The 13078-nt window shown below is 47.5% G+C and overlaps 1 protein-coding gene and 1 long non-coding RNA gene across 2 annotated transcripts; both read left to right on the plus strand.

Annotated features, from left to right (window-relative positions):
• The first annotated feature begins 253 nt into the window (after positions 1-253).
• LOC147030316 (uncharacterized) lies at positions 254-11520 on the plus strand. The gene is made up of 2 exons (XR_015056308.1): positions 254-371; positions 10687-11520. It is a non-coding gene; the product is annotated as an uncharacterized LOC147030316 (long non-coding RNA).
• Positions 499-5043, plus strand: LOC147030317 (frizzled-8-like). The gene has a single exon (XM_085874239.1). The coding sequence runs from the start codon at positions 1907-1909 to the stop codon at positions 3764-3766; it is 1860 nt and encodes a 619-aa protein (XP_085730365.1). The 5' UTR covers positions 499-1906; the 3' UTR covers positions 3767-5043.
• Positions 11521-13078: the final 1558 nt, after the last annotated feature.

Raw genomic sequence — 13078 nt, forward strand, 5'->3', positions numbered from 1 at the left:
GGACCCGGAAGTGGGAAAGAAAGAAATAAAGAACATTATGCTGCTGGATGAGTCACCGAGACATGATGAAGTGCATTCAGCAATTCATGTTTATTTATGTTCGACAACCTCATGACGTCTGCAAGAGTCAGAATACAATTTCTTAAAATTAGGTAATCATCGAAATGGTATGACAGGATGAACAGGTAGCCCATGAACTGCCTGGGTTTGATTCCCGACACCTACCTGTATTACCAGCTCGATCGGTGCTTCGCAGGTGGAGAGGAGGTAACATCACAAAGGGCACCTGCCCGAAGATGGATGTCAAAGATCGCAGTGTCTTTCGTGAAGAGTGGGCAAGTTATCGGTGGCACCCCTCAGTTGAGCATCAGGTCCGACCAGGCGGTTCGTGAAATAATTTGGTCAAAAACCTTCCAAGGCGACTAATTGAGAAGTTGCAGTATGGTGTGAGCAATCGATTGCGTGTGGTCAACGTACTATGGAAACGTTCTCACGTGGCACGTACAGTTCATATTGGGGAATTTTAAAAATGTAACACATAAACAAAAGTGAAATATGGTGAGAGAAGCCGCAAGGACTTGCCATCGGGTGAAGGCATAATTAGGCATTTCTCGGGGATCATTCGCCGATACTGAACATCGAGAAAGCCGAATCGGTGCGCAGAGGCGCGTCGTGGCCCGACGTGACCTCGTCTGGAATTCGACCTTGACCGACAGACGGACGTGGGGTGTGGAGCCGCTGGTGGCGCTAATTGAAGATAAGGTCACCGGCTACGGCCGTCATGCGTTACCGTAGATCGTGTATCTGCAAATGGGTCACTAGCACCACACTGGAACCTGAACCCCAGTTCCTGCTTTGGAAAAATGTCATCACAGGTACCCGGCAGTCATCAAAATGTCACAACTTGCGAATGAGAGACTAAAGGGTCTTCAGATAGACCTGCTTGGCACATGGTCATCTCACGCTCAAGGTAGGACGGTTAATTGACCACCCACTTCGGCACGGTGGGCTTTTGAAGACCTATCTACACGGTGTTACCCTGCAGGGAGCGACCTGTTGTCGTTGGCACTTTTAACCATCGCATTTTCTGCTAGACCTGAAGGCACAAGCCAGGGACATTTCACCAGGCGTAACCGGTTTCTCGTAACCGTGCCGATTTGACAAACACGCTGGCAGGGCTCGGGGACGCCCTGACACGATGAGAGGGGACAAAGTGGGAGGAGAAGAACGAGCTCAGATTCGGGGGAGAGAAAAGTTTGGCTGTTTGAACGGGGAGCCCATTGGGACGTGCACCTGTCTTGTGAGAGATCCCAGTGAGCCAGAAGGCCCTTAGTGCCGGACACGACCCGCGTACAGTGACGCACTGTCCGAAGCCTTCTCGGACGGCCCCGCGAGAAAGGAAGGGAGACGTGGTGGGAAGCTGGGGGACAGGAGTCGCCTGTGAGACTGCCGCCCCGCCCGCCCGGCCGTCGCTTCTTGTGCGACACGCACAGAACGCGGCCCGCAAAGCGCGCCGAGACCTGCAGAGCAAAGTGCGCCCACAGATAGAAGCCGAACCTGGATCTGGTGTGCGTTTCACCCAAGTTCCAAGGCCCCGCAGGATTGTGCCAACGACAGACGAAACGGCTCCTCTTGTAACCCGAACTCTCGAGGTTGTTTGTCCTGCACTTTCTTCCTCTTCCCTTCTCACTGGGTAACAACTCGGCCGGAGTTCTCTCGACACCATGATGGCTCGAGCCCCGGCTTGAAGAAGACCCCCCAGCGACTAGATCCAAGGGGGAGGGGTGAGAGAGAGGGAGAGAGGTGAGTTCCATGCTTGCCGGCCTAACCGTACGATCCTGAAACGGTGCAACTCAAAGGTTCACGTGCACCAGATTCAAAAGGACGGTAACAACCCTCGATCACCATGGCGGTCTCGGCGCTCTTCGTGGTAATTTGGTTGTTCTTGAAGGTCACGAATGGTGCCTCGGAGGAGCCAGAAGACCTTGAGGAAAGGTTGTGTGAGGAGATCTCGTTGCCAATGTGTAAAGGAATTGGTTACAACTTCACGTCGATGCCCAACAATTTCAACCATGATCGACAGGAGGAGGCCGGACTCGAGGTGAACCAGTTCTGGCCGCTGGTTCAGATCAACTGCTCACCGTCTCTGCGCTTCTTTTTGTGCAGCATGTACATCCCTATCTGCCTGAGCAACTACCGACAGCCATTACTACCGTGTCGCGCGTTGTGTGAGAGAGCGCGTTCCGGCTGTGCGCCGCTCATGCACCAGTACGGCTTTAACTGGCCAGACCAACTGCGCTGCGATCAGTTGCCCGAAGCAGATGGTTCGAAGATCGTGTGCATGGACAACACCACAAAGGAGTCGACAACGCCAGCGACAACGCCAGTGAGATCGCCTCCACAGGCAACATCGATTCCATTGCTCTCGTCGCCTCCATCGAGTGCACCTTCACGGCCCGTGGTGCTCACCCCGTGCGAGGACCTCCCTTGCAAGTGCAAGGAACCCATGGTGGATATGTCTGGCGAGCGGCATGACTTGAGAGGACTAGCAAGCCGGATCCGCTCGCTGGCGGGAAGCATCCCCACGGATTGCGCCATGTCCTGCCAAAGTCCGTTCTTCAGCTCCGACGAGCAGGCGTTCGTTGCGCTGTGGATCGGACTCTGGGCATCCCTGTGCTTCACCTCGTGCCTCGCGACCGTGCTCACCTTTCTCATCGACTCGGCCCGTTTCCAGTACCCCGAGCGGCCCATCGTGTTCATCTCGCTCTGTTACCTGTTCGTGTCCCTCGGGTACATTGCGCGCCTGCTGGCTGGGCACGAGGCTGTTGCGTGCGACCAGAATCTCAGAACGGTCTACTACGCGGCCACGGGCCCAGCACTTTGCACCGTGGTCTTTTTCCTCATCTACTTCTTCGGCATGGCCGCGGCTGTCTGGTGGGTCGTGCTCTCCCTGGTCTGGTTTCTCGCCGCTGGCCTCAAGTGGAGCAGTGAGGCAATTGCGGGATACTCACATTATTTCCACCTTGTCGCGTGGTTCGTGCCAAGTGTCAAGGTGGTCATAGTGCTGGCTCTGAGCGCCATTGACGGAGACCCCCTGAGCGGGATCTGCTACGTGGGAAACCAGGACACCCAAGCCCTGCGTGGCTTCGTGCTCATACCTTTGGCTTTGTACCTTCTCCTTGGCTTTACCTTCCTGATGGCAGGCTTCGTGTCTCTGGTGCGGATCCGAAGCGCCATCAAGCAAGGCGGACGCAAGACCGACAAGCTGGAACGGTTGATGTTGCGCCTGGGTGCCGTGGCCTTGCTTTACACGGTCCCAGCGGCCGCCACACTCGTGTGTCACCTCTACGAGCAGCACTACCGTGAGGCATGGCAGCGCACGTGGAACTGTGCTGGAGAGTGTACACCAGAGGACGAGCAAGCGCTCAGGCCCCGGCCTGCATTCGCCATCTTCATGATCAAGTACCTCGCGGCGCTCGTAGCCGGTCTTGCCTCGACCGCGTGGCTCTGCTCGGCCAAAACCATCGAGGCCTGGAAGATCTTTTGTACTCGTTGTTTCTGGAGCCGTAAGGAGACGTCGGCACCCGGGGGTCTTGGCCCGCACGGTGTGTTCGTGCTACGTCCGGCTCAGGCGCACGCCGGGAGCGAACAGACCTCGGGACGATTGTGCAGGGAGGGATTAGAGACAAACGCTGCACCATGCACGTCCCTGCTGGGTCATGCCCCATCCAGGACCTCAAAGCACATTTCTCGAACGATCGTTTGAATGTGAATTCAGTGAAACTGAAAAACTATGTACATATATATATATATATATATCCTCAATCCTCAACCGTAACAATATATATATATATATAATATATATATATATATATATACTACTTTGGAAGCTGCAATGTCAACTCGACGACATCGCTGAAGCGGTACACCAGCAAGAAATAATTTCTGCACCGACGTCCGCCACTCAAGTGGTGGGAATCTGCCAAAGCAAATCTGAAATGACGTCACTTTCCAGGTGTCGACGTTCACATTCGAACGGAACTGCCGTTGTCCATCGCGGGAACTTCACCCGAGGGTCCGTCACGTCGGTATTGCTTTACGGTTGTTCATTTCGATCCGCCCATTGTTTCCGTTGGTCCTTGGAAGACCGTTCCTCTTGGAACACCCGCGGTCGTTTATAAACGGACCCTTTCAATCGGGTTCTTCCGCACACGCAAAACGTGTAACCGAGCCTCGAACAAAGCGAGCCATCCCGTAGATGTTTTCATCTCAAGGTCCCGACGAGCCGAGACGGGCCGGAGAGTGGAGACGCGGCGCACGTGACCTTTTTCAAGGGTTTGTCCATTTTACCAAATTTGGCGCCAAAGCGACACGACATTGAACATATTATGTCCAAATTTTAATTGCGGCATTATTTGCATGTGGTGTCCGCGCCGGGCTGCTCGGTATATCCCCGGGTTTGTTGAGCGCGACCGGTGCAATAATTGCTGTCGCACCTTGTACGATGGACATCGCGTGTTCACACACTCGCACGACACGGACTCAATCCATCGAAACCAATCACAACCAATCGATTTGAAAGTGTAACGACGAGCACGTGCGTCGATTGTGCATGCTTCGCCGCCGCGTTTTACTACCGGTCACCAGCCGTGGAATTATACATACATCGTCTCAAACGATTGTCCGATTGCTCGAGTGTGTGTGCTCCCGCTATTGTATTATTTCACTTATCGATGTTTTCAAAAGCAGCCGTTTGTCAGACGAGCTGTAACGTAACGCGCACGCGGTGTTACGTCACAAAGGTGTGGGCGTGTCCGTCCACTTTGAATTCATACCTGAGGAAGTATTTAAGTTTGATAAATCGGAAATGTTCCATATATTAATGAAATATATATATATATATATATTTATTAAGGAGATTACTTATTGTGCCATGAGGTTGAGAAATACCCATGATTCGTCTGTGATTTTTAATTTAATGTGAATGACACGTTCTGGGATCGATGTGCATCTGATGTCTCATTAAAAGGTGAAACGAATGAATTTTGCCAATATGTCTCGATTATTCATTTATTCAGCAGAGCCCCGATCGTTCTACGATGGAGGTACAAATAAGTGTACCTCCATCGCAGAACGATACCTCCAGAGTATTGCATAAGCAATGCTTGACGAGAGACAGAGAGACAGAGACAGAGACAGAGACAGAGACAGAGACAGAGACAGAGACAGAGACAGAGACAGAGACAGAGACAGAGACAGAGACAGAGAGACAGAGAGACAGAGAGACAGAGAGACAGAGAGACAGAGAGACAGAGAGACAGAGAGACAGAGAGACAGAGAGACAGAGACAGAGAGACAGAGACAGAGACAGAGACAGAGACAGAGACAGAGACAGAGAGAGAGACAGAGAGAGAGAGACAGAGAGACAGAGAGACAGAGAGAGAGAGAGAGAGAGAGAGAGAGAGAGAGAGAGAGAGAGAGAGAGAGAGAGAGAGAGAGAATGAATATAGGTATTCATTCAATTTCCCATTGTTGTTGCAAAAAAAAAATCCATCAAAATTTTGCATGTTGACGAATGGGAACCCAAGTATGCTTGCAACGTATAGTATCGACCCCAATTCTCTCTTTGTAAATGTGTATCATATAGCGTCATCCGGTGTGATAAATCAATTTCTTCTTACACAAAGAAAGTTTCAACAACTTGATGACATGCATTACCAAAGATGGCAAGTGAGCCACATTTGACGGGTTTGGCCCGTTTTGTTCCCAAAAACCCACAGACCCGTTTTAGTATCGTCAAATCCGTATTGGATGGAAGTTACCATCAATTCTAACAACGGAATGTTTCGCTTTCATTACACGAGCAAGGATTGACACACAGACTGATAGACCAGGAACAACCTGTGGACGATATGCAAGGTATCACTCGAGTCGATTGGCTGTGTGGTGTCATGAGCTCTCCCTCACCGTCGGCCATGTCACCACCTCCAGGATTCCGCAAGCAGTATCAGTCCCCCATTCGATCACGTCGAAGAAATAAAGAAAATAGAACCCCCTTTCAATTGATACCAACCCATTATTCGTCATCTCCAGCATGCTCTGTCTGCATAACGGTGATGTTGAAATCTGAGTAAGAACAATTAGAAAATTTTCAAAATGTTTTCTTTCATTCATTTTAGGCAGAGGTTCAAACCAAAGCATCAAACACTGCATATTGCAGCGAAGCGGAAGTGATTTTTGCTCACGCCATACATAAGCAGCAAGGATGGTTGATGAAGGTTGATAGCAGCCTGAAACTGAAACTTTGCATGCATACTCAGGGAACTCCAAGGAAGTGCAAGAATGAAAATTTGGTGTTTGGGTTAATTAAAACACCCCTTTTGAAGATAATTAACGGCATTATTTAATTATATCCTTCATCAAGGCACCATCCTTGGTCAGCCCCCTTGCTCAGCCCACTCTCCCTTGCAGGGAGTCTTAATTCGCCATTTTTTTGGGGGGGGCCTCCTGAAAACGCCTTGGTGATTTTCCATGATGACCTGTCACGGACTAATTAAAGTACATAATCGAAATATTATTTTGGTTTTGAGGATCGGCTCACGTGGACTAAATGACTGTTGAAATCTGGAGTTTAATCTGAAAATTTTAAGAAACCAGCGATGTTTTGTTATTTGTGGGTATGTTCCATTACCAATCAGCTTTCTATTGCTTGCCAAGCCTGCCGTTCTTTATCCTGTTTCGTTGGAGTGCTTGTTTGAGTGCTAAAGCCACTTAGCAAGCGCTCTACAAGCTGCTTGGATACTCGTTTGCAAGTCATGGCGATACTCGGCAAAAGTTCCTGCACTGTCACTGCATCACACAATCAACAAGCTCAAATGAGCTAAGATCCTCGTCTTCTGAATGATGACGTCATAAAAACGAATATGACGTCATTGTAATGTATCAGGTTTGCTATTAATTATCTGTATTAATGCCCGGCTTGATTCCCGCAAACAAAATTCAAACAGCTTGCCGAGTTTCGGAGATAAAGGTATAAGCGATTTCCATTAGCGGCGATATTATGACGTCTACTTTTTTTCGAGGAAGAATTTCCAAAATCGGAGATGGTTACTGCTTGCGCGTGGGCTTTCTGCATACACATGGAAAGTTTCACGAAGATCCGATGAAAACTCTGGGTTGTGAAACAAAAAATGTCAAAAAATAGGACTGACGTCATAAAAATTGATATGACGTCATAGTGATGTATCATATGTGTAGTAATTCATCTCTGCTAATGCCCTGTTCAATTCCCGCAAACATAATTCAAAAAGCTTGCCTAGTTTCGGAGATAATTTTTTAGGCGATTTCCATTAGCGGAGATATTTTGACGTCATAACTTTTTTTCTCGGAGGAATTTTCAAAATCGGAGATGGTCACTGTCTGCGCAGGGTATTTTACATATATATGCCAAGTTTCAGGAAGTTTCGATGAAAACTGTAGGGTGTGAAACAAAAAAGTCCACAAGAAGAAGATGATGAACAACAACGTGAGTAAGACTTAGAGATCCTCCACGAGGATCTAAGAATGTCAAAAAATAGGAATGACGTCATAAAAATTGATATGACGTCATAGTGATGTATCATGTGCGGTAATTCATCTCTGCTAATGCCCTGTTCGATTCCCGCAAACAGAATTCTAAAAGCTTGCCTAGTTTCGGAGATAATTTTTTACGCGATTTCCATTAACGGAGATATTTTGACATCATAACTTTTTTCTCGGAGGAATTTTCAAAATTTGAGATGGTTACTGTCTGCGCAGAGTATTTTTACATATACAAGCCGGTAGGCGGACATGGGTAGTCGACTACCCAATAGAACCTGACGTGATGGGCCCGTTCGATGGGGAATGACCTGAGGATTAAGCACAAGAAAATTCATGATTCTAGCTTCAAGGGTTAATGCTGCAGATTGTTTTTTCCTTAAAATACCCCCACATTTAGAGGTTTTTCGGCCGTTGCTAGGCAACGGAGGGGTCCATAGCAAAGGTTCTTTCTCACACATAACTAGGGCATACCATGAACCTACCATACCAGTTTCATGTATATCTGACATAGTCTCTGAGATATAACGCACTTCGTTTTTTTATTGTTTTTGACCAGGGTTCATTCAAAGTCTACCTTCTCCGACAGTTTTCATAGGATCCGGCTGGAAATTTTTGCCAATATGGCTGAATGTACTGCCCACAGTCGGTCGTGGCCCGATTTTTGATTTTCGAAAAATTTTTTTTTAATGATTTTTAAGAAATTTCAAAGTCCCGTTGCTCGGCAACCAAATGGGCGTTAGCAACCAGTACCGACGCGGCACAACGAGGTCATAAACTGGTCCTACCACCCAAATTTCATCAAAATCGAACAACTGCAAGGGGGTCAAAACCCCCCGACAAGCACACACACGGACAGACCGACACCACGACCAACACATAGGGTAGAAAAAAAAATTAGAATAGAATAGAATAGAATAGATTAAAAAAAATGTTTTTACGAAAAAAAAAAATTCGAATTTTTTTTTTCGACTCGATCGACAACCCAACAGACCGACACCACGACCAACAAATAAGGGTAGATCAAAAAAAAATTTTAATCGAAAAAATCTTTTTTCGAATTTTTTTTTTTCCGACTCGATCGACTGCCCAATATGCCAAGCTTCAGGAAGTTTCAATGAAAACTGTAGGCTGTGAAACAAAAAAGTCCACAAGAACAACAACGTGAGTCAGACTTGGAGATAGATCCTCCACGAGGTTATAAAAATACTGTACATCACTTGACGTACGGTATCATGTTGTGCCAAGCCTGCCATTCCTTATCAACTGATGTTTGTAAGTCATGGCGAGACAGCAGACGAAGGTGTAAATCACTTCTTTAAAAAAAAAAAATCATGCCTGTTGTCGTTTTTGAAAGTAAAATTACAAATTGACATTCAAGACAATGTTAGGTGTTAATGTAAATGAAGTACATATATAAACGTGTGTTCTATTATCTCAGTTAAATCTGACAAGAGTTTAAAATGTGACCTTCACCTCGGAGTGGTCATGTTGAGCACTGCCCAGACACACCGCCTGGTGGAGTACTTTAGAGGTTATTAGGGGAGAGTTGTTTTGAAAACCCAAGCTCATTGCAGATGCTGCAGGGAATGTAATGGCAGATGAAGGAACAGGAAGTGGGAACTCATTCATTAATTCCTCACACTTCGTAGTCATTCTGAGAGAATGGAGTACCGTGTGTTCATGAACAAATGTGGAACTTACTGCGAATCCACTTTCCATCCATCCATCCATACCTTCCCTCCACCCCATCCATCCCTTCCCCCATCTCTTCGTTTGTTCTCGTTCCCCCACCCCTCATGAAGTGATAAACAATGGGTGGTTATGATAAGTTCCCACAGGTGGATGTGTTTTGGTTTGGAGGTGGTTATGTTGTGCTGTGGTGTTTGTGTTGTGTTTTGAGCCCACAGTATCGGGGATTATGCAGGTTGGGTGGATGGTCAGGTTGGGGGTGCTGCTTGGCTAGATACCGTGGTTTGAACTTTGGGATTCGGTTCGGGTTGAGAGATTCTGGGGCCTATCGAGTCTTAGTTGTCAAACGTGTAGTGAAATTAAATAAAGGCATGAACACTGGCATCTCCGAGCATTTATATGAGCTGCAGCTTGGGTGCAATGGCCTCGAGAGTCTCTTGGCCTCAGCTGGGTTTTGGGGTTTGGATTGCGGGGTTGGGCTTGGCGGTGGGTCTGGCTGGTGGAAGGGTGTTCGTTTGTCCAGTTTGTGCATTCTTTGGCACTCCGGGTGGTGTTTGCCTTGCTCGGAGAGTTCCATTTCCAGAGTGGGTAAACAGTGTGGCAGCCACATTTCGAGTCGCATACCTCAAAGGAAGCCCATGTTATAATCCCTTTAAAAATGGTAAGTGGTGGGTGGTATTGCTATCCTGTTTGAACATGCTATTTTGACATATCCTGTTTGAACATTGAACATGCTGTACCCCGTTTCATTCAATCGTGCACTCAGGCTGGCAGATGGGCCCAGCCACCCCTCCCTTCAAGTCCCACTCCCAAATGCAAGTCCAGAACACCCCCTTCCCTCTCCTTGCTTCCACCCCCTCCTTGCACAACCCACCTCCCATAGTGTATTGTGACGTGCGCTGAAGCATCGCTCTCCCCTCTTCATCATTCTCCCCCTCTCCCTCCTCGTCTTCGCTCCACCACTCCACCCAAATTCTCTCTGCCCCCTCCACCCACCTTCTCGCTCCCCCTTCACACACCTCCTCGCTCCCACTCCACACACCTCCTCGCTCCCCCTCCACAACCTCCTCGCTCCCCCCTCCAAACACCTCCTCGCTCCCCCCACTCCAATCACTGCCTCACTCCCCCTCCACCCACCTTCTCGCTCCTCCCCCTTCCTCCTCACTCCTCCCCCTCCACCCACCTCGCTCCTTCCCCTCCACCCATCTACTCACTCCCCCTCCACCCACCTCCTCACCCCTCCTCACCCCCACACCTCACCTCTTTTTCTCTCTAACCCCCACCCCTTTTAAATATTCCTGTCAGGGAAGCCACGGGTGGTATTTACTCGTAATATATACAGGGTGTTTCAAAAAGATTGATACAACTTTGGCTTCTTGCCATTTGTTTTTTGACCTAAATCGCTTTCCTTTTTAGGGTTTGGTGGTGTTATCGTGCTCTGTTTCCTGGGATTTCTAGCTCCGCCGCCCAACGATGCCATTGACAGTGAAGCAGAAGACAAAAGTGGTGACTCTGGTATGAGACTAAATCATATGTAGACACCCACCGGAGGTTCTGCCGGGAATACGACCTCAGAACACGTGATGGACCCACAAATTGTGCCATTCAATGTATTGTGAAACATTTTGAGCACAAAGGTACAGTGCACAACCAGAGAAAGGGCAACAGTGGCAGGCCAGCATCAGTAACCAAGAACCAAGCCAACATCGACACTGTGCGGGATTCTGCAGTGGACAGTCTCAAGAAGTCCCACCACCAGTGCTTCTGGGAGCTCGGCATCAAACCAACATCAGTCAGTCTGGCATATCCTCACTAAGGAACTGAAGCTTTTCCCATACATCATCTCTACTAGGCATAAACTGACTCAAGATGACATGAGAAAGAGACTTGCTATGTGCAATTGGTTCAGTGACAGGATAGATACCAACCGCCCTACCACACTGGATGATCTGAAGCAAGAGGTGTCAGAGTACCTCCAGGCAGTGCCACATGAGACCTACAGGAAAATTGTACAGAACTTTGGAGTCAGGATCAATGCCTGTCTGAACTGTGGAGGGGCACACATTGAGAATGTCAATTACAAGGATTTTGTGTAAATGACAATTTCAGACCTTGGCCTCTCACAAACTCGCAGTGATATACTGTAATAGCAAACAGTGATAGAAAATACACCTTGTCAGAAGCTTTCAAGAAATGTTTGGTTCACGTTCCTGAGGTTTCTGTTTCTTTGCAAATAAACATTTAAACTTGCATCACTCTTTTTGAAACATCTTGTACAAATATATATATATATATATATATATATATATATATATATATATATATATATATATATATATATATATATATATATATATACATATCTTCTTCTTCTTCTTCTTCTTTCGGCTGCTCCCTTTAGGGGTCGCCACAGCGGATCATCCATATGATCCGCATAGTGATTTGGCACATGTTTTACGCCGGATGCCCTTCCTGACGCAACCCTGGTCGCTTCTTACGACACAGGGATATGGTACACCTATTTTAACCGGGGTATACACCGGCCCAGTACACTGGTACTCATTTCGCCGACCTCGGAAGGATGACAGGCTGAGTCAACCCCCTGGTGTATTAATTCAGTGGCCCAACGGGGCTTGAACTCAGGACCTTTTGGATCCGAAGCCGCTGCCCGAACCACTGCGCCAACACCAGGCTCATATATATATATATATATATATATTGTTACGGTTGAGGAAATTCGCAAACCACCATTCAGGTCCCGTAGGTGAGATATCTCTGTAAGTACATGTGTAGTTAGCCCCAAACCCGTTGTTTATCATCCCCTCTTCCTGCCAAGCTGGAGTTTCTCAATGCAGTGTTCTGGGCCCTGTTCTTTTTCTAGTTTTCATCAATGATCTCTCCGACTCTCTGGAAAATCCTCTTTATCTCTTTGCTGATGACTCCACCCTCTGCCATCCATCAGATCAGCAAGCAGCAGCCTCTTAACACTGCGGATCTGGATAAAATCACAAGCTCGCCCAAACCGTGGAACATATCTTTCAATCCTGACAAATCTCACAGTCTCACTGTCTCTCCGAAAGGAACGTCTGGAACCCCCCCCCCACCCCCCATCTACTTTCTCAGCAATCCTCTTGAAGAAGTCCTTACATTCAAGCTTCTGGGTCTCACTATCTCAATCCTAATAATTTCTCGATTTCTTATCCGCATTTATAGATAAACACAATGCCCCAATCCAGTCGTCGTTTATGAGAGCGAAGGAATGGCCTGTGTGTTTGTTTGAAAGTTGTTGTTTTTTGCATGCACGGCCACGCACATATGGGCACGCGAGAGCGAAGGAATGGCCTGTGTGGTTGTTGTTTCTGGCACGCGGTTTGAAAGTTTTTTTTATTTTTTTTTTGTATGTACGCCACGCACGTATGGGCACGCATGTACGGCCATGCACGCACGGCCATGCACGTACGGCCACGCGAGAGCGAAGGAACGGCCTGTGTATTTGTTTCTGGCAAGCGGTTTTAAAGTATATATATATATATATATATATATATATATATATATATATATATATATATATATATATATATATATATATATATATATATATATATATATATATTTTTTTTTTTTGCACGTACAGCCACGCACGTACGGGCACGTGAAAGCGAAGGAATGGCTTGTGTGGTTGTTGTTTCTGGCACTCGGTTTGAGTTTTTTTTGCAGGGGGGGGGAGGGTTTGCACGTACGGCCATGCATCTACGGGCATGCACTAGTCGTGAAGAAAAAAAATCGGGGTCACACTAAATCGGGATTC

Source organism: Eptatretus burgeri, chromosome 3 (assembly GCF_056783735.1).
Source record: "Eptatretus burgeri isolate ZD-2024b chromosome 3, Ebu_testis_v1, whole genome shotgun sequence".
Lineage (NCBI taxonomy): Eukaryota > Metazoa > Chordata > Myxini > Myxiniformes > Myxinidae > Eptatretus > Eptatretus burgeri.

What these genes read in the sequence shown, in the direction of transcription:
- LOC147030317 (XM_085874239.1), top strand. Translation starts at nt 1,907, where the DNA reads ATGGCGGTCTCGGCGCTCTTCGTGGTAATTTGGTTGTTCTTGAAGGTC.